Source organism: Macaca nemestrina, chromosome 3, assembly GCF_043159975.1.
Source record: "Macaca nemestrina isolate mMacNem1 chromosome 3, mMacNem.hap1, whole genome shotgun sequence".
NCBI classification, from domain to species: Eukaryota; Metazoa; Chordata; class Mammalia; order Primates; family Cercopithecidae; genus Macaca; species Macaca nemestrina.
Window position 1 is genome coordinate 175,173,814 of NC_092127.1, and position 22,402 is coordinate 175,196,215.

The 22,402-nt window shown below is 37.8% G+C and overlaps 1 protein-coding gene across 1 annotated transcript in view; it reads left to right on the plus strand.

Annotated features, from left to right (window-relative positions):
• The window catches only part of LOC105487850 (adhesion G protein-coupled receptor A3), a 131,773-nt gene that overhangs the window by 58,562 nt on the left and 50,809 nt on the right, over nucleotides 1-22,402 (plus strand). The window contains exons 4-8 of the mRNA XM_011751479.3: nucleotides 3,545-3,616; nucleotides 10,945-11,016; nucleotides 13,329-13,489; nucleotides 15,891-16,104; nucleotides 20,645-20,809. Coding sequence (XP_011749781.2) covers nucleotides 3,545-3,616; nucleotides 10,945-11,016; nucleotides 13,329-13,489; nucleotides 15,891-16,104; nucleotides 20,645-20,809 — 684 coding nt within the window. The remainder of the gene's footprint in view (nucleotides 1-3,544; nucleotides 3,617-10,944; nucleotides 11,017-13,328; nucleotides 13,490-15,890; nucleotides 16,105-20,644; nucleotides 20,810-22,402) is intronic.

Sequence of the window (22,402 nt, forward strand, 5' to 3'; positions counted from 1 at the left end):
GCTGTGGAGACACACAGGTAAATCAGGAACCTCTTGAGGGGTTTGCAGTCTAATGGAATTACAAACACTGACCGCGAGCCTGGATATGGAATCGAAATACAGTTGCAAGGAGATGACGCAGTAGCTCGAGTTTAGCTGCTATAAGAGTCTTGGAAGTTGTTAGGACTTAGCTATCAAGACACAGGCGGGGGATGTGGAGCATGACCGTAAACAGGCTGCGCCTCCAGACACAGGTCATTAGGGAGTGGAGGGGCAGCAGCAGGTGAGCGTGATTTACAGCAGTGACTCCCTTTCTTTGTGCTTCTGTCTGTGCCGGAGTCAGTTTTGCACCCAGGCCTGGGAAGATGAATCCTCAAGTAGAAAGCAAAAGTGTAGGGGCTCAGATCTACCCTATCGGAAACTCTGGGGCTGATGCTGAATGATTTTTATTTCAACCATCCCTCCCAGTGATTCTGATGTGAAAGTATGAGAACATTTAGAATATTTTTCCCTCCAATCTATTTTTTTCCCTTAATGAGCGGAATGTGAAATTATACTCTCAGACAGGTCGTTATCGTATCCCCTCCCTCTGTGTTCCACACTGTTGTAGTCACAGCTTTTAGGTAATAAAAACATTAATGCTGATTAATGTTATCTCTATGCTGAGATACAGGTTGAAGAAAACTTGGCTGTTAATAAAAAGCAGTTTCTTCAGTATGTTTTAGATACTGCAGACTATCTTAGAATCTCCGTCTAGTTATTTATCTTTCAGTAAATAATCTCTTAAGCACTGCCATCCAAAATGAGTTTTAAAAATTCTTGTTCAGGAGTATTTAATATAATTACTGATATTGTACCAGGCATTGCCTTAGTAGTCTTTCACTGTGTTACATGTTAAGTAGTCTCTTGTGTTCTTGCTTAGGAAGGTAATTGCCATTTATAATATTCTTCCCATTAGAAGATACATTCTTAATTCCAAACAGATGACTTATAATTAACGTAGGATACACAGCTTGCAAGCTGAAGAAGTCCTGTATGTAAACTCAATGGGATATAAAGATATTTGACAGTAGTGTTTGCTAGTTGCTCATAGATACAGACCCTTTTTTTTATGGGTTCTTAAGTCATTAATTTCAATTGTGCATCTCTCTTAACAAGCATACATAAAGTATTTTTGTTATTATACCATGCCTTTGCCTTTAGTTTATAAATAATTTGAATCAGGAAGTTGAAGTGGCTTTCTGAAGAATATACTATCAGAAGTAGGTGAACCCTAGATCCATCAGTTTCTCTTGTGTTTCATCATCGAATTTAAGTTGATTCTCAATCCAAATAAAAACCCATTATCAATATCTAAATACCATTTTAAGTAGGTATAGCTGTAATGAAATTGTTTCCCAGAGAATCAATGGTAATTGCACCATTTAAAGCTCAGAATTGAGACAGGATTATAAATACAGCCCAGATATGCTTGTTTATGCAACAATTTACCGGAAGATGCCTAATTTTTGTTAACAGTGAAACCTAGAAATAAAAGGAAAATCAACTGGAATTTAAACGAAAAGGCCCCATATGATTAAATACTTAGGAGCTACAGAACAATGAGGACAGGTAAAGACTTGTATTGCTTAAGATTCTTTTATCAAAAGTTGCCATAAGAGAGGGAAGGCAGAACTATGAAAGTATTGAAGACCAGGATTACCTAAGGTGCTGTGTTAGGCCTCTCCAGAGAGAGAGGACCAGTAGGATGTATGAGAGGGGATTTATTAGGGGGAATTGGCTCACGTGATCACAGAGGGAGAGAGGTCCCACAATAGGTTTTCTGCAAGCTGAAGGGCCTATGAATCCGGTAGCATAGCTCAATCCAAGTCTGGAAGCCTCAGAACTGGAGAAGCTGACCTTGCAGTCCCCAGTCCAAGGCCGAAGTCCTGAAAGCCCCAGGAAGCCCACTGATGCAAGTTCCAGAGTCCAAAAGACAACCTGCAGCCTGATGTCCAACAATAGGAGGAGAAGGCGTCCTGCTCTGGAAGGGGAGAGAGAACAGAGAGAGATAAGCCCTCTCTTTTGCCTGTTTGTCCCAGCGGAGCTCCAGCTGATTGGATGGTGCCCACCCACATTGAGGGCAGGTCATTCCTCTCTGTCCATTCACTCCTGCACCAATCTCCCCTGGAAACACCTTCACAGACACACCCAAACCAATGCTTCACCAGCCAGTGAGACCTCTCAGTCCAGCCAAGTTGATGCCTAAAATTAAACCATCTCATTTTAACTTTTGAAATAGTCAAGGAAAAATGCAAATGAGTTAGGTACCTGATTCAAATGGTACGTTCTTAGAATTTCTGGTGAGACTACTACATCTTCTGCCATGACCAAGTACACAATTTAGAATCCAATACTTTTAGTTTGAAATGGATGGTGTAGATCGCCTTATTGTAGAGTAACTGAGTAACTCAAAGAATGTGTACCTCTCTATGAGAGAGAATAATAGGGACTTTGGAGGCAATATGATGAAAATATTTTTGAAAGTTTGGCTTAGGGAGCTTATTCTAATTATTTTGTTAGAATTCAGAGTGTGATGAATTATTCCAAGTCTAGCAACTAATAAAACTTAAGATTCATTGCTTCAGGGTTTTCTTGCATAGGGCTTACTAAGTCCACTGAAAACAATGATGCAAGTCATGCCATCCCAGGTGAAAGTTACAGATATTTTTAGTGGTTATCTCCCAACGTAAAGTTTTTACTTTTAAACCAGTGCAGATCTCTGATTAAATGTAAAAATAAAATTGTGTTCATTGTCCTTGATGTCAAGCAAAATAAATAAAAAAGGATAGAACAAAATATTAACTAAAACTTTTACATAGGTAAAAAGAAAACAGTTTCATTGAGGAGAAGTAAAAAATATTTAGAAGGTAACATTTAATAGGAAATAGAAATGAGGAGTGATTGCAAAAATAATTGGGCCATATCATAGATATTGTTAAAGTAATTTGGCTTAGAGTCTGAATGATAGATCTGTAAACTGAAAGCTAACATGGTTTTTTTTTTTTTCATTATAGTTGAAACTTCTGAGTATTTAAGGAGTGAAGTCAGAAAATGGTATTTGCAGATGTTCCTCAGGAAACAAAAGTTCCATCATTGTAATAATTTGCCCTTTTATCCATTATCTGTTATTTACTGGCTGAGTTTGGGCTCAGTTCTCCAACTGCCCCAGCATCATCAACTGTGTAGGTCATCTAAGGAATTGTATTGCGGGCAGCAAGATAGTTTGAGTCTCATTTTTACTACTCCAATTTTATCTTGAGTAATTTTGCAAGAGTAAGTACTTGAAATATAGAGGGCACCATAATTGAGCAGCATTAGTCTGTGCGTGCCAGCAGTAAGTGAAAGCAAGGATCATTTTCGGCCTCACTGCTATCCTTATCTCACTTGAGTAGAGTAAATATCTCAAAGATGCTAGAATAAAGGTCTTGTGCGATACCTGGATGCTGTTCTTGAATACTGAATGCATGAGACCTTCATTAACCAAGAGATCTAATTGAAGACACTTTTCCACCCTTCTCCTTAGGGATCTGACAAACAATCGAATAGGATGTCTGAATGCAGACATATTTCGAGGACTCACCAATCTGGTTCGGCTGTAAGTACATCTTTTCTTTCCCATTAAAAGATAAGGAAGCATTTGAGCCAGTACCTAAATATGTATGAAACTTATGATATATTTAATTATAAGTAGCAACTGTAGGGGTTTTAGAAGCCGTAAGGGACAGGGAGCTCACAATTTAATCATGGGGGTGTAATCTCAGAATATAATGGTACCTTACCACACCACACACGGACACATGTGCGCACACAGACACATGGGTACACACACCACATAACACAGTGTAGTACGTGCAACAGAGAGCACATTCATGCTGAGAGGTATGATCAAAAGCTTTGCTAGTCTGGGAAAATTTGAGCTGATGTGCGCTGATGGCCCAGATGATTTGCACAGATCTGGATAGTTAGAAAGGAAAAGAAGCCAAACCAATGATACATGAAGGTGGGAATGAGAACAAGGCCATTTGTCAAGGAGAGGCCTGGTGGACTTGGAGTAAAATAACCATTTGAATTGTGCCTCTGACCGTGTGATTTGGGGTGAGTTGTTTGACTTTTCTGTTTTTCACCTACAAAGTAGGATTAATAGTAGCTCAAAGTTACAATGATTATTTAAAATTTAAGTTATATATATCTGTTTATTATAATTTATATAGAATATAAATGTGGAAGAACTTTGTATAAGTCATCAAGTATGTTTATATCTTTTTTAAAAAAAGAAGTTTTAAGCCAGGCACGGTGGCTCACGCCTGTAATCCCAGCACTTTGGGAGGCCGAGGCAGACAGCTCACTGGAGGTCAGGAGTTGGAGACCAGCCTGGCCAACATGGTAAAACCCCATCTCTACTAAAAGTACAAAAATTAGCCGGGCGTGGTGGCGCATGCCTGTAGTCCCAGCCTCTCAGGAGGCTGAGGCACGAGAATTGCTTGAACCCGGGAGGCAGAGGTCGCAGTGAGCCAAGATGGCGCCGCTGCACTCCAGCTCTTGGTGACAGGCCAAGACTCTGTCTCAAAAAAATAAAAAAAAGTAATAAAAGTTCTGTTTGGGAGTAATTATACATAAGGCTGATTATTTATAATAGAGCTTTTTTTTGAAATGTATGAAAAGCAGATTGGGGCTTAGAACTGATTAAACAATAGGAAGCCACTAAAGATATTTATGTTGGAAAATGGCACGAAATCGTATTTTAGAGACAAGCCGGCTGGGAATAGGGTTCCGCATGAAATGCTAGATGTGGAGTGGACGTCAGTGTAAGGGTTGTCTACTTGTGGTTCTTTCTCCCTGTAGCTTTTTAGAATGTTTCTTGTATTTCATGTTACCTTTGAAAAACCAATTAGGAGCTTAAATGATGAGATTCTTTCATCTATCCAGTAAGGGAAGAGACTTCAGATCAGTTACTAGAGTAGAACAGAATGTTCCTGCCGCACAGGAAATTTGTAGCTGTTTTCAGTGTGTCCTTTCATTTTCAGGGAAAGGTATATGGCCTGATTTTTGTTTTTCAATAAAAGATTGATTTAGTGTGCAGCTTTACTCATGACTGGAAGTTAGTTAAATTAATTGCTTCTTAACTCCTTTGTAACTGCCTTGCAAACATTTCTATCTCAGTGCTTTTTAAAATCTCTTCTTGAGAATTTTGTATTTTTACTTTTTTTTTTTTTTTTTTTTGAGATGGAGTCTCGCTTTGTCGCCCAGGCTGGAGTGCAGTGACACAATCTCCGCTCACTGCAACCTCTGCCTCCCGGGTTCACGCCATTCTCTGCCTCAGCCTTGTGAGTAGCTGGGATTACAGGTGCCCGCCACCACTGCTGGCTAATTTTTTGGTATTTTTAGTAGAGATGGGGTTTCGCCGTCTTGGCCAGGCTGGTCTTAGATTCCTGACCTCGTGATCCACCCGCCCCAGCCTCCCAAAGTGCTGGGATTACAGGTGTGAGCCACAGTGCCTGGCTGTAGTTTTACTTTTGAGGACTGCGTTAGAATTAACAAAATCATACATCTGTGAAGGAGACTTTTGTTACGTGTTTTGGACAGCTATGACCGAAGTAATGAAAAAAAAAATAGTAAACTGGAGTCTACTATTTTGTTGATTTTAGTTTTAGATTGATTTCTAGCTCTGGCTAGGGATTTGACACATCAGCACATGTTCTTCAGGCAAAAGAGCTGGGTGGGACAGAGCTTCTGTTAGGGCAGGTTGCTGTTTTCTTAGTATTTCCTTTGCCTCCTTCGTCAAGAACTAAAAGTTTGGTAGGTTTAGAACTTGGGTGGTCTCTTACATTTTTACCAATTATCTTATACCTGTTGTGAGAATTTATACATCACGGAACACAATGAACATCATCCAAGTAAAACATGAGAACATGAAAATAACATTGCCAAGCTTCCCACTTTGAGATTTGATTGAGATAATCTTATAGTTCATGTAATAATAGATGATAGTGGCCTTTAAATTTGATTTACTTTTATTTTTATATAGATTTCTGGGGTACAGGTGCAGTTTTGTTACAGGCATAGATTCCATGGTGGTCAAGTCAGGGCTTTTAGGTATCCATCACCTGAATAATGTGCATTATACCCATTAAGTAATTTCTCATCATCCACCTTCCTCCCACCCCCTCATGCGTGTGACCCTCCACTGTCTATCATTCCTATTGTGGATCTCCTAAATGGAGCAGTCTGTGGCATATACAGCAATATACCTGGCCTCCATCTTTTAAATACTTTGTAAAGAACAACATGGCAATTAAGGAAACTTCTTACCACTCGGCATTGTATTGCAGTGACATTGCTTATCATAATTTGGGTTGGCACAGGTCTAGAGCTGTGGATCAGGAACATTAAGTGTTTTGCATGGGCTGCTGCTGTCCCCAGATTTTTGAGCTCTTGAGCCAGGCCATATGCGGGTTGTGAAGGCTGATAACAGCTCATATTTCAGATGTAGAGAATGGCATTTTCTCAGTCCAGTGAGTGGAAAAGAGAATATGATTAGGAATGGAGCATGCAGTGCATTCCTTAGATTAGGAATCAGAGATTTTCCTCTTACTGTTTCCCACCTGAAAGAGAAGGTATACAAAAAGAAGGAATTCTAGAGTGGATCACTGTTCTGTTTCCTCTGGTAACTCTTGAACTGGGGACCTCAAACTGAGTGGGTCCCTTAGCCAACTTCCTTGGCTAAAGGTTGATGAGAACTTGGCGAACAGCCTAGGCATTCTCAGCCAGATTTCTTATCATTTTTGATCGAGTCTTGGCTTTGGAAATTTATGAATTCATTTTTTTGAAAAAACTACCCTTTCTTTAAGTGTATCAGAGACCTTAGTAGACATGGGTGGAGTGGGGGTGTAAAATTGATTAATTCTATATATTGATCTCTGCCTTTGCTGATGGAGAAATTCTCTTGAACTATCTCAGAGCAGTATAGTCCTACTTGCAAAGGTTCTCACTCTGTCCCACTGTAACGGTGAACGTAACTGGCAGACCAAACGGGGAGCCAATAATGGACTTCTGTGAAGCGTGTGTCCTTCACTTAGGAAGTTAATTTGCAGAGAAATGTCAGGAGATCTACAGACCAAAATCTCTGTCAGGAGATCTACAGACCAAAATTTTTTCAAGTTGTTCTTTATGGGCAATCTAATACCTGTATTTTTTCCTCAAGAATTATACTTTTAATATTTCCCTATCAGAAATATATGTATTTATAAGAACTACCCTTTACAGTTTCCTTTATATGCAAACATGTGTGTGCATTTGTATATAAATACATATATACAACTAATATGTTTGTATAAAGAACTTCCTTTATACAAAAAAGTGGTTGTTATCGAGTAATAAAATCATATGAAGGAAAAATTAGATCTCTTTTCATCATTTCAGTTGCATCATCCTGAGATAACTTGTATGAATGATCTGCTGTGTGTGTGTGTGTATATATATATATATATATTTTTTTTTCTTCTGTTATACTCAGAAATGCGTAGACACACATACAGGGCTTTAAAAATGCTCTGTACCTGGCAACTCAGTTTAAAAATAATTTACCAACATATTAACATCTTTTTAATAGAGCATATGTTGATTTAGTTCATGCTTGTCATTGGCTACAGAATATTCTAGGTATAGAACGGATTGTAACTTAGTCATTCCTCTGTAGATGGAGATTGCATTTAATTGCATTTTCCCCTCCTTTACCAAATCTGCCCTGATAGAGGCTTCTGTATAATAGATGATGCATCATATACACATGCAACTGTTAGGAATTCAAATGTATCTAGTTAGCAAAAAATAAGTAAATAAAGTCAAATTAAGTGAGAGTAAGAAACAACAATGGCCAGTCACAGTGGCTCATGCCTGTAATCCCAGCACTTTGGAAGGCTGAGGTGAGTGGATCACTTGAGGTCAGGAGTTCGAGACCAGCCTGGCCAACATGATGAAACCTCGTCCCTACTAAAAATAAAAAAGTTAGCCAGGCCTGGTGGCATGTACCTGTAATCCCAGCTACTCTGGAGGCTGAGGCATGAGAATCCACTTGAACCCGGGAGGCAGAGGTTGCAGTGAGCCACTGTACTCCATCCACTGCTCTTCATCCTGGGCAACAGAGTGAGACTTGTCTCAAAAAATAAAAAATAAAAGAACAGCATAAAGGGTGGAGTGGGTGGGTAACTCACCTGCTGCTCCTTTCTACGAGCTTATTATGATAGGGGAGCAGTGGCTTTGCTCTTGTCATTCTCAACTCCCTTTTAGTTTTATTTATTTACATATGTATTTGGTGAGCATCTCAGAGCTAGACTGTGATTGTAATGTTTTAAAATATGTGTCATTGTTTATGGCCCCCAAATCCAAGCTACTTACTTCACTTGTGTTCAAGCTGTACAAATAGCAGTCTGTTCCAACACTCAAGGAAAAATTGGTTTGCGTTGGAATTTCCTGAGAAAATGCCATGTCCTTCTCTAATGTGATTCTTTCCTTTGTGATTTCCAAGGGAAATATCTAATAATATGCATATTAGAACCTAGTGATTGCTCTAAGATGCAATTATTTTTTATTTTTTATTTTTTTGGAGACAAAGTTTCCCTCTGTTACCCAGGCTGGAGTGCAGTGGTACCATCTTGGTTCACTGTCACCTCCGCTTCCCAGGTTCTAAGCGATTCTCCCACCTTAGCCTCCCAAGTAGCAGGGACTATCGGCACACACCATCAACCTGGCTAATTTTTGTATTTTTAGTAGAGATGGGATTTCACCATATTGGCCAGGCTGGTCTCAAACTCCTGACCTCAGACAATCTGCCTTGGCCTCCCAAATCGCTGGATTATAGGTGTGGGCCACTGCACCTGGCCCAATTCTTTTCTTTATATGTAAGTCCTACATTTGTAGGATAGATATTTATTTCTAACTTATTGTTACGGAACCTTGCAAACATTTAAAGAAAATTGGAGACAATTGTACATACAAGGAATGTGTGTGTACCCATTGCCCTGTCTCAGCACTTCAGTTTTACCTACCATGTCTTGTCTTCTAGCTTTCATTATTTTAAACATATTCCAGTAATCATATAATTAAAATGGGATACTTTCATAACATACACAGTTGTTGATTGTAATTCCATCTAAGTTACTTTCTTAAAAAAATTTTTTTTTGAGATGGAGTCTCACTCTTGCTCAGGTTGGAGTGCAGTGGTGCAGTCCCGGCTCACTGCAACCTCTGCCTCCTGGGTTCAAGTCATTCTGGCGTCTCAGCCACCTGAGTAGCTGGGATTACAAGCACACGCCACCACACCCAGCTAATTTTGTAGTTTTAGTAGAGACGGGGTTTCACCATTTTGGCCAGGCTGGTCTCAAACTCCTGACCTCAGGTGATCCACCTGCCTCGGCCCTCCCAAAGTGCTGGGATTATCGACGTGAGCCACTGCGCCCAGCCAAAATGATTTTTATTTTTTATTTTCTTAAAATGTTATTATGATTTATACTGCCATGGGCATACCTTTCTCACAATTCACATTTGGTATCTGCTCTGATAGGCCAAAAAAAAAAAAAAAAAAAAAAAATCCCTTTCCTCCTTTCAATTTGAAAATACTCTTTTCTGTTTAAGTTCCTAGGTACTTCTATGAGAATCATTGAATCCAGCCTTTTTCTTACAAAAAAATTATAAAATATAAAAACCAATCCAGTGTTGTTCTTGCTGAAGGTCATTGTAGGTTAATTTGTAAAGTGTTGGCCCTTGTGTGATATCAGGTCTTCCCATCCAGGAATATGTTGCTACTGGTGTCCCAGGAACAGCTGACCCCTCCCTGATCAGTTCTCTTCTCCAACTCCACTTGGAAATCCATCTACCCGATGGTCGCTCTCTCCCACATATGAAGGATTCAGCCCAGCCTCCAGAGAAGTTTCAGGACTCCAGATTTCTATCCCATCCTCTGCTGTGTTCCACCCCCCACCTCACTTCTAGAACTCTACGTCTCAATTCTGCCTGTTCTTGATACCACAGCAGGCATAGAACAGATCTGGTGGTGATTGGCCATATGCGATTTTCCCAGAGCACTCAGTCTCATTTTAACATTAGAAGTCCCCTGAAGGTGAGGTGTACATCCCGAGCAATGAGCAGTTATTGAGCACCATTTATACTCCAGCATGTTACTGGTGTACACGGAAGTGCACACAGACACAGGCCCTCCTCCACCCAGCTCCAGAGCTCATAGTCCAGTATGGAAGAAATACTTTGGTCAAATTGTTTTGGGTGTAACAAACTACTCACATTGTAGAATAGGGGTTTCTGAGTTCCATTCATTCAGAACGCTGCAAGACTCAGGTTATGTATTGAAGCCTACTGACACAGGATAGACTAGAGAAGTGATTTGCCCAAGAGCAACATGGAGTTCTATCCCCAGTCTCTTATATTAAGCCCTGAACTCATCCCGCTCTCCTCATGATTTTCGGTCATGTTCAGTACGCTACTGCTGCTGGTCATTGAGGCCATCCTTTTCCTTTTGTTACTTTTAAAGTTTTAATTATTTATTTTCTATTTGTTTTTACATTTTTATTTGCTGCTTTCTTAAATTCGATGCGAGTGAACACTTAGAGTAATTCTAGTGGGAATTCAGTAGGGTACCTTTTAGGTTCACCTGATATTTGACAGAAAAATTCTTACCTAGCATTAATGTGTTTTTAATAATTGTATTTACTACTTTGTATAAGATGGAGAATAATTTTCTTCTTCAACCTTGGAGGAAGTATTTGCTAATCACTCCCTCTTTGTAAGCATTGATACTTTCATGACTTCTTTGTAACATTATTTAATGACTGTAGGATGCTTTAGAAAATACAGAATAGGATAAAATGATAGATAGTTGTATTTTTAAAAGTGGAATTGTTTTCTGTCTTTCAGAAACCTTTCGGGGAATTTGTTTTCTTCATTATCTCAAGGAACTTTTGATTATCTTGCCTCATTACGGTCTTTGTAAGTAAAAAATTTTTTTCTCTGTTTTTTGATTTTCATGTCTTTGAAAATTAAAAACATTTATTATGTGGTTTCAGAGACTTTATAAGGACAATCTTGTCAAGTTAGAATCTCATTTGAGAGCTTGCATTCACGTTAGAAAACATACAGTAAGCCTAAATAGTGTGATTTAGACTAGGACAACTGTTTTCTCCTTAGGATACCATATTACTCTAATCTATATTTAGAGTAAGAAAACTGGTAATTTTTTCTTTTTGACTTTTTTTTCAAATCATAAAACGTTGCATTGTTTGACTAATTAAATTTCCAAAGTATAAAATATCCCTTCCTATGAAGAATTTGTAAGAATATTTTATACTTTAGGAATTTAATTTTATCCTGTAAACCCACCCCCCATCTCCCACTTAAAATCAAATTTACAGCTTATTACTGATGTTTCTAGGGATGTTTATTTAGAATGCCTGCTTTATGAAATCAGTTTAAGTTCTGATTTACACAGTTTCTTGTAGCTTTAGAATTGGTTGATTTTTTTTTTTTTCAGATGGTTTTGTTAACAGAGAGATTGCATAGAAGTTATTTTGAAAGTAGCTATTTTCAGATAAACCTTAACATATCTCAGACTATAAATTATCCTGATTTTATTGGAATTACAGTTAAATGTAATGTTTTTCAGGTTTTCATTGAGTAATTTATGGGATTGAGTGTTTTTCTTCCAGGGAATGAATTTTTCTCTCCTGATTCCTCTCTTCCATGTACTCTGACTTCTCCTCTCATCTCCCTTCCATTCCTACACCTGTCATTTAAATCTCATTTAGGAATCTTCCTTGGGATGTAGCTAATAGCTATTAGGAGCCCCAGCCAGCTTCTCACCATCATAGCAGGCATGTGTATGTACTTCTGAAGTCACTTTGGCTCATACTCCATCTTCTTTCTCTTTTTGGCACCCTTACCATTCTTATCCAGAAGACTACCTTTGAGCAGAAACATCTACTTTTGGCATATTTAGTGGGCTCAGGTCAGCCTTTTCTGCAAAGATTAGGAAATAAAAAAGACAAAAGCTAGTCTGGGTTTTGAGACCCTGGGTAGCAGGAGCATGGGAAGTATTTTCATCCCCCAAATGGGAGAAATTGCCAGTGTTTTTTTTACCTGGTAGTGTTAGGAACTGACCAGAAGGTGGTGCTTAGAAATTAGGAGTCTGTCACATCCTCCTCCTGGTGTTGTTTAAATTTATTTTCTGTGCTGTATTCCATCAGATCCCTTTTCTTTTTTCCTTACTCTTTTTTGCCAAAACTAACGAGGTGAACCCTGAGCCAACACTCCAGCTGTGTTAGAAGCATACACACTTAAACATTATTGCACTTTGTTGATTTATTTTTATAGAACATATTGCATTCTATTTTAGCTATGTTTACATTTTGATTCTTCTATTATATGTTGCCCCCCATATTGGCAGGAACAGGGTCCTGCATTTATTGTTATTAGCTGGACTTAGCAAATGTGTGGCACATGAATAGTCAGCACTTAGTAATTATAGTATTTAAGAGATTTGTGCTTATATCTCAGCTCTGTTTATCCTTTCTTCTTCTCATGCCCAAGTGCCAAATTATAAAGGTTTTTGCCTCAAATGAAGACATTTCATTACTATCTTTTGTATCAAAGCTGAGACATTCTTATTTGTATGCTTTTGATTTGTTGGGTCTTTATCTCTTACATTTGTAAATATCTATGGTGTCACTTGGTGCATAGCAGAAAGGGGTCAGAAACAGTTCCTACCCTAGGGGAGCTCACAGTCTGGTTAGAAATACAGAATATAGTCAAAGAAAACAATCCATATTGCTTTAGGTTGCTGTTTCATTGTCAAAATCAACAGAGTTGGTAGGCATTTAGGACAAGAATGTGATAATGATGCTGGAAAATTGGGGATGGCTTCAAGATCTAATATTAATGCCACACACTTCATGATAAATGGGTAGAAGCTTGTTAGACAAAAAGGAATGGGATTTGGTATTCTAGAGAACCCTGGTGTTTAGTAGCTTGTTGCCTAGAAGAGGGATATCTGCCAAAGAGTCTTTGTTTGCCTACCAGATTTCATCCAAAGCAGAAACTAGGGACCAGCAAGAACAGTGTTGGGGTCCAAAACTCTGCAATTCAGCTCCTTGGAGAGAAACTGTAGCTAGCCAACGAAATGTGCTTTAGGCGTGGTATGGGTGAACAGTATTGTGCTTGCCACCAGAAACGTAACCTAATATAAAACAAAAGTGCTATTTAATTTTATTCACTATAATCTCTTAAGTTGTGTTTACATGTTACAGGGAATTCCAGACTGAGTATCTTTTGTGTGACTGTAACATACTGTGGATGCATCGCTGGGTAAAGGAGAGGAACATCACAGTACGGGATACCAGGTGTGTTTATCCTAAGTCACTGCAGGCCCAACCAGTCACAGGCGTGAAGCAGGAGCTGTTGACATGCGGTAAGGGAGAAATCCAAACTGAGAAAGCATTTGCCATATTTTGACTTTCTACCATGTTTTTCTTGACAAATTGTAAGATTCTCTTTATACTTGGACAGAACTAGTATGTAGCCATTAATCATTATGAATTTGATAATATTTACTTTATGCCAACAATTAAGCCAGCTAGATTAAACGACCTTTTTTTTTTCAATTGGTCTTTAAGGTAGTAGCTGTTTTTAGGTTCACATCAACTTTCTTTATGCAAACCAATTTCAAAGAATAGATTTTCAGATTTTCCATCAGTTGGCAACTCATGAATTTGTAGTAACACAATCTCAGGATGCACACATCCTGTGTGTGGATGGGAATGTGGATGGGAATGTGAATGATACAGTCTTTTTGAAGCAACATGTTTCAATGTTCTTAAAAGACTGATACAGGCAGGGCATAGTGGCTCACACCTGTAATCCCAGCAGATCACCTGAGGTCAGGAGTTTGAGACTAGCTTGGACAACATGGTGAAACCCTGTCTCTACTAAAACTACAAAAATTAGCTGAGCATGGTGGCAGGCGACTGTAGTCCCAGCTATTTGGGAGGCTGAGGCAGGAGAATTGCTTAAATCCTGGAGGTGGAGGTTTCAGTGAGCGGAGCTCGCGCCATTGCACTCCAGCATGGGTGAAAAAAGTGAAACTCCATCTCAAAAAGAAAAAAAAAAAACCAAAAAACGGATACAGTTAGATCTAGTAATTCTCTGTCTTACAGTTAATTCTTAGGAAATGATCAGCTTTGTATGTAAATCTTCAGACTCTGTGTATAAGCATATCTTACATTCTCAAAAATAGGGGATTGGTTTAATTACTTGTGACATACCCATTCAGTAAATGCAACTGTTGAAAATCATGATTTTGAAGAGTATCTGAGGAAATGAGGGAAATAACATATTTGCCACGTGTTAAATGAAAAACACACAAAAAAACACACCTACACACACAACCCCATAAAACAAAAGCAGTCCTAAAATGGTGGGGGGAGGTCCCCGTTTAGTCTTTGTTTGGAAATAATGTATCATATTTTTTTCCTTTTCTCTTTATTATTGTTGTTGTGTCACAAGTAAAATACGCTCACTGAATGAAAATTAAGATTTGTGCAAAGGAAATAAAAACAGAGAAACAAAGACCATGTTTATGTTCATGACTGAAAGATAGCTAGTGTTAAGACCTTTTTGTATCATCTTCTATGACTTTTTTCTATTTTTTAACAAAAATATCGTTATACTCTAATGATATTTTAGAACCTTTTTAAAGTTGAATTAATGTAAACGTATTTTCTTATTTAAAATAGATGCATATCAACCCATTGTATAGATGAAGCCATAGTTAACAACTTCTCTGTTTTTTTTTTTTTTTTTTTTTGAGACGGAGTCTCACGCTGTTGCCCAGGCTGGAGTGCAGTGGCGCTATCTCGGCTCACTGCAAGCTCCGCCTCCTGGGTTCACGCCATTCTCCTGCCTCAGCCTCCTGAGTAGCTAGGACTACAGGCGCCCGCCACCGCGCCCGGCTAATTTTTTGTATTTTTAGTAGAGACGGGGTTTCACTGTGGTCTCGATCTCCTGACCTTGTGATCCGCCCGCCTCGGCCTCCCAAAGTGCTGGGATTACAGGCTTGAGCCACCGCGCCCGGCCAACAACTTCTCTGTTATAGCATATTTAGCTCGTTAATAATTTCTTGCTTCATAAATAATGGAAGGACTAATTTCTTTGTATGCATTTTTGCATATTTTCTATTTAGGATACACTACTGCTAAAAGTAGAATTGTCGTGTTAGAAAAATGGACTACATATTTAAAAGTCTTTTAATGAATCAATGTCATTTGTGTACATTTTTGTACATATATTTAAAATATTTTTCTGACTGAAAGGAAAAATCTGATTAAAAACTGTTTACACTATATGGGATCTTAAAATACTGGTTTTTCTTGTTTTCTTTAAATGTTCTGATTTTTCTGCAATGAACATGCATTAGTTTTACAGCCAAAAACCTGTGTTGTAATCAAAGGTAATGTAGTCTCCAAAGTGTATTTTAAAGTTGTAAATATCAGCATTTACTTATCACTGATGCCATTTTCTAGAGCACAGCTTGTTCTTTTAGTTCATTTCTATAATCATCTGATACTCTTGTGATGCCACTGAAGAGGAATAACTCTAAATGTCAGAACTGAGTATGAAATTGTTTCTTTTAAATTTCGTTTTTATCTGTTATCACTAAACTCAGTAGCAGCCTGGTTGATGTTAGCATTAGCATGCTGGTTACTGAGGAATATTTGTTGTTCTGTTTTTATAATTTTACCTAGAATTTCTGTAACTTTTAATTATGGCATTTGGAAATAATATTTGTTTCCTGAATCTTTGACTGTCTCTAGACCCTCCACTTGAATTGCCATCTTTCTACATGACTCCATCTCATCGCCAAGTTGTGTTTGAAGGAGACAGCCTTCCTTTCCAGTGCATGGCTTCGTATATTGATCAGGACATGCAAGTGTTGTGGTATCAGGACGGGAGAATAGTTGAAACTGATGAATCGCAAGGTATTTTTGTTGAAAAGAACATGATTCACAACTGCTCCTTGATTGCAAGGTAAACTTTTTTTTTTTTTTTTTAATGAAGAATTGTGCTTGTATATTTTATTTATCCTTTTGGAGTTGCAATGTTTAGTGGAATTTGAATTAATATTTCATCTTCTTGTATTTAAAAATGCAAACATCTGGCATTTCCTTTTCCTGGTTCTTATTCATCTTCTAAAATTAAATAGCCATCTTTTCATCCAGTTTTTAAAGAAAAGGCTTAATTTCAAAGAGAAACTTCAGAAATTGGAGACTTTTTAAAAGTCTTTGGAGGAAAAATGTAAACTTTTAGTGCTAAACCTAATTTCCAACTATTTCCTGCTGCTAAACTTATATTTTCTCTTTTAGTAACCACCTGATATTGACTCTAGTCAAAATATTGACTGATACAATATTTTAAGGTATTTACCTTCTCCACCTACTAGTTTCAAAGAATATAACCTCTGAACTATCAACCTCATGATTGGTGTGAATACCAAAATAATTCAAATGAACTTTATAAAGTATAATAGACTAAGAATATATATGATATTATCACTTACCAGATATTTTACTTTGGTAAAATTTTTACCTATAGACGTTGAGTTTTCTGCTCACTTTCTTCTTTCTTTCCACCTACCTAGAACTTGGCTTATATTTTTATTTCAGTAAGGCTACAGTTGTCAAACTCTCTGCCAGGGCCTCCTAGGGTAACATCACAGCAAACTCGTAGGAGTGCTATGAAATATTACTGAAAAACTAAAGGTTCTGAGTTGACATTCAAATCTCAGGGGTTCTCTGAGTTGAGATTCAAGACTTATGCAGTCGGCTATTTTATAATTTTTCTTGAGATTTCTTGTCTACTAGAAGCACATTTTCATTTATATCTTACAACATTTAGAGTAGATGCTTTTAAATCCTTTCCTACTAATTCCAACATGTGGGCCATCTTGTGGTTATTGCTACTGGCTGCTTTGCTGTTAAATATGGTTCATATTTTCTTCTTTTTAAAAAAATATTGTTTATGTGTCTGACAGTTTTGGGTTATAGACTCGACATTATGAATGAATTGCTGTGGAGGAGAGGTTGGCAAAGTATAGCCTATGAACCAAATCTGGCCTGCTGAGCCCATAAACTAAGAATGTTATTTATATTTGAAATGGTTACATTTCAGATGGTTATATAATTACCTATATAATATTCTTAGTATTGCTTCGTAGCCAGCAAAGCCTGAAATATTTACTGTCTGGCCATTGAAGAAAAAGTCTGCTGACCTCTGACTCTGGATTCTGTTGTATTCCCCTGAAGAGAGCTAACTTTTGTTTGTTCAGGCAGTTAGCTTGGCTGAACTCCTAGCTTTGTCCTCTCTGGTAGGCAGAAGCTAAAGTCTTGGTTTCTGCCCTACCTGCAAGTGTAGTTCAGGATCAGTAAGAGACTTTGGTGCATTTTATGCATAGTAGTTTGGGCTTCCAGCCTGACTTCTTTCTACCTCTGTCTTCTAATTTTTTAAGTCAATAAGATTGTAAGTTTCTATTTGAGTGAGGCCTACCCTTGGGCAAAAGCCGTTAAAAAAAATTCTCCCAGTTACTTCCCAGTGCCAAAAACCCTTGTTTCTCATATCAACTCCTCTTCTGTTATTGCCTGCTTTTGATCAATCTTCATGTGTTCAAATGATTGTAATTTTATAATTTGTCAGGGACATATAATTGTTAGCTGTGGAAAGGGTGATTTAATATGAGCTACTCAGTGATTACTGGAAGCAGAATTCCCTTATTAGGGGATAAGATTAATCGTTGGAAATGATATATTTACACTAGTTTTACTGTAGTGATAATTTCGCATGCCTATACATATGTCAGAATTCATCACATTGTACACTAAGCAGTTTATTGTATAAACAGACAATAATTGATGTATAATTCAACAGTAAAGTTTTAAAAGTAGAACCATTTTCATTGTAAAAGAGCTTTGATTAATTTAGAACTCTAAATTATTTGACTATAAAGTAAGTAGATTAACTGTATAAGTCTATTTCTGCAAGTCATGCTTAAATTTAAATTATGTATAGCAATGCAAAAAAAAGTTAATTCTAAGGATAGCAAGTTAGCCTAACATTTTTTTTGGTAGGGACATTAGACTAATGTGAAAATCTTTCATGTGAAGACCGAGACAGTTCTTTACCTAGATTTTGCCCCAGAATAATAGAAAAAAGAAATATGTGGTTATTGTATTGGTTAATCTGAGATTTCTATTGATTTTTCATTGATCTCCCCATGTCTTTGATTCTTCATCAGTAAGAAACAGCATTTTTCTTAAGAACTGAAATTGAAGCTACTTCTTTCTTTTTAAATCTCCAAATTTGCTGCCTTGAGGATTCCTGAAAATTTTATTCCAGTGATTGGTTTTAGACATTAAAAGTATTGCTAAAAGTTATCCAGGAAACATTTACAGATTTGGAGACTGAAGGGGAAAAATGTAGTAAGAAAACTAGAAACACTCCGTTATAGTGTCATACTTTGGGATGCTGGACTTTGGACGGTTACTGTGGTACAAAGCAAGTACTGTGTGTAAAAGTCATTGTAGAACAAGAAATGAGCATCACTGTCTGGTCCAAGTCTGAGGTTAGATTAATTTTAGAGTGTCTAACAGGCACACATATTTCATTAAGAAGTAGTTGTGGTTATTTAAGAAGACAATAAAAATTTTATTTCAAATTTATGTGTGTTACTTTTTTCAAATGGCTACTAAAGTATTTGAATATAGATAGACATTTTGGGGATTTAATTTAGTAATAGAAACCACCATAGGTATTTTTTTGAGCTGAGAAGGGGGGCACCATGTAAAAGTTACCATGTCAGTGAAGGTTCTGTGAAGTAAAACAGTGTTTGGGAACTTCTGGATTAAGGAATGATTTTCATTGCCAAAATATACTTCTTCCTAGTTCAGTAAAGCCTTATAAAGTAGAATGTTGGACAAAGTTAAATTTAATGTCAAACTCTTTTTTTGTGTCACTCTATTTTAAAAATATTAATTACAGTGTGTTTATTTTTCTGACTTAGTAAAGACAACATTATCTTTGATGATTCATAATATAAAAGTGTCTTGAGCCTTTATTAGAACAATTTGCTGTAGCCATCAGTGATTTAGGAGACTGGACAAATGTGTATTTACTTCAAGACATAATTTTGTAAGTTAATTAAAATGATACATACTTTCTGTCTAATTATTTCTTATCATTTGTGTCTACATAACAGCAATGCATACTAGGTCCTGTGGGGGAAATAAAGATTAATTGAAGGCTCTGACATTTGCTCCTTAATTAATAGGTTTTATATAAGAGAATTATGATTTCATCTTGGAAATTAGATTTACTGACAGCTATTTAGAAATACAGCTGTTTTATGAATTGAAATATACCTTAACATGGAAACCTTTTGTGAAAGTATTAATTGGTAATTTACTAAATCTTTTTAGAGAGGTAGTTGGTTTGTTTCTAGTGTAACCCTTTATATTTTACCTTAAACATTTTCTTAATTATGTAAAATCATAATCTTTTTTCTTTTCTTTTTTTTTTTTTGAGATGGAGTCTCACTCTGTTGCACGGGCTGGAATGCAGTGGCGCAATCTCGGCTCACTGCAAGCTCCACCTCCCGGGTTCACGCCATTCTCCTGCCTCAGTCCCCCCAGTAGCTGGGACTATAGGCGCCCGCCACCATGCCCAGCTTATTTTTTGTATTTTTAGTAATGACGGGGTTTCACCGTGTTAGCCAGGATGGTCTCGATCTCCTGACCGCGTGATCTGCCTGCCTTGGCCTCCCAAAGTGCTGGGATTATAGGAGTGAGCCACCACACATGGCAATAATCTTTTTTCATATTTGAATGTTTTCTTCAGAATCTGTGAAAAGGGAGATGTGACTTGGAAACTTCTTCAAGTTTTGCTAAAGAATGTACGACGATGTTTCTGCCTTTGGGCTTGCCATTCCTATTTTTTTTTTTTTTTTTTTTGTGAGACAGAGACTTGCTCTGTCACCCAGGCTGGAGTGCAGTGGTGGTCTCTTGGCTCACTGTAACCTCTGGCTCCTGGGTTCAAGCCATCCTCCAGCCTCACTCAGCCTCCCAAGCAGCTGGGATTACAAGCGTGTGCCACAACACCTGGCAAACTTTTTACAATATTTTTAGTGTAGATGGGGTTTCGCCAGGCTGATCTTGAAGGCCAGGCTGGTCTTGAACTCCTGCCATCCAGAGTGCTGGGATAGCTTGCCATTCCTGTTCTGTAAAATGTTCTGCTCTCCCTGTTTCTGCAAGGAGAATTCTCATGCGTCGTATAGCATTGCATTTGATTCATATGTCTCTTACTGCCCTGATCGTGTATTTTAAAGATCTCTTTCCTTTTTTGCCTCAACATTGAAAGATGTAAAGGAAGGAGTCATTTTTTAAATTCATTTTTATGTAGCAAGTGCTTACCTCACAATATGCATTCAACACTATTTGCTAAGTGAATGATCGAGACCCCTTGTTGTCTCCTTTTTTGCCTAATTCTGTTTTCTCTCTTTTTAAAATCTTTCTTTATGCAGTGCCCTAACCATTTCTAATATTCAGGCTGGATCTACTGGAAATTGGGGCTGTCATGTCCAGACCAAACGTGGGAATAATACGAGGACTGTGGATATTGTGGTGTTGGAGAGTTCTGCGCAGTACTGTCCTCCAGAGAGGGTGGTAAACAACAAAGGTGATTTCAGGTCAGTGGCGTGGAAAATACTGGGAAAAGTTTCATTTGCCCCAGATCCTTTTGTTGTCTAAGACACATTATTGGTTTCCTATCCTGAGTAACAAAGTTTGAGAACTGTGCATGTCTGAGGACTACCCTTTAGAATAATTGTCATGCGAGCCCGTGTGAAGAGACCACCACACAGGCTTTGTGTGAGCAATAAAGCTTTTTAATCACCTGGGTGCAGGAGGGCTGAGTCCGAAAAGAGAGTCAGCAAAGGGAGATAAGGGTGGGGCCGTTTCATAGGATTTAGGTAGATAAAGGAAATTTATAGTCAAAGGGGGGTTGTTCTCTGACAGGCAGGAGTGGGGGTTACAAGGTGCTCAGTGGGGGACATTTTTGAGCCAGATTGAGCCAGGAGAAGGAATTTCACAAGGTAATGTCATCGCTTAAGGCAAGGACCGGCCATTTTCACTTCTTTTGTGGTGGAATGTCATCAGTTAAGGCGGGGCAGGGCATTCGTACTTCTTTTGTGATTCTTCAGTTACTTCAGGCCATTTGGGCATGTATGTGCAAGTCACAGGGGATGCGATGGCCTGATTTGGACTCAGAGGCCTGACAATAATGATTTCAGAATCACTTATGGAGAGGAACAAAAGGGGTGCTTGAACTTTGTCTCAGACCTGTTGATTTAAGAATCTCTGAAAGCAGAGTCATGTTTAACAAATGGTTTTGTTGTATAAGAGCCATTGCCTTAGGGAAACATTTGAGATATTCTGGTAAAAGAGTACAAAATTCAAACAGGTTAAGTAAGGTATTTTCTGTGTTCACCCCTTCTCCCCCCTCCGCAATGGCCCTTTTATAGATGAACCTTGGAAGGTTTTATATTGCTCAGGTACTTTTCAGTACTGGCGGTTCAGTAGGCATCATAATTAGAAGAAACACATATCTCATTTTCTCCCCTTGTTCAGTTCTTCTGGAAATCAAGCAAGAAGGACTTTGGGAAATGAAAGCTGTTGGGTAGCCTGAAATTTGGGGAGCCATGGAATCCCAGGTGGGGTTTGTTGAGCTCTGTTAATGTAAGCAAAGGGAGTTATTTATTTATTTATTTTAGTAGACAGTTTAGGATTTGCAAGACACGACAGCTTTTACCTTAAACTCTCTTTACTTTCAAAGGTGCTTCGAAACATCTTTAAATATCTTATTTACTTGATCTTATTTATGTTCAGGGATTTAAAAAATGAGTTTATAGTTGATATAAACAAAGGGAAATATGTTATTCTTTGAAGCAGCAGAAAGATCGTTTATTACCCAGTTTGCATTGTCTCTGATGGGTTCAGTTGTCACTTCCTGCCTGTAACCTCAGTGTTTCAAGGGTGGGAAAACCCTTTGGTGTTAATCTTTTAAATCCAAAGCAAAGAAGCAATAATAACGTCTTTGTCTCAGCTAGTTCGCCATTGCTCTTCTTATAAAAATGATTCTTGACATCAATATATGGAAATCAACATTTATTATTGCCAATGGATAAGTCTTTTATGTAAATTAAGTATTGATCTATAATATTATTTAGAATACATGCTTTTAAGTGAAATATATGGTATTTGGTAATTTTGTTATATTTAAC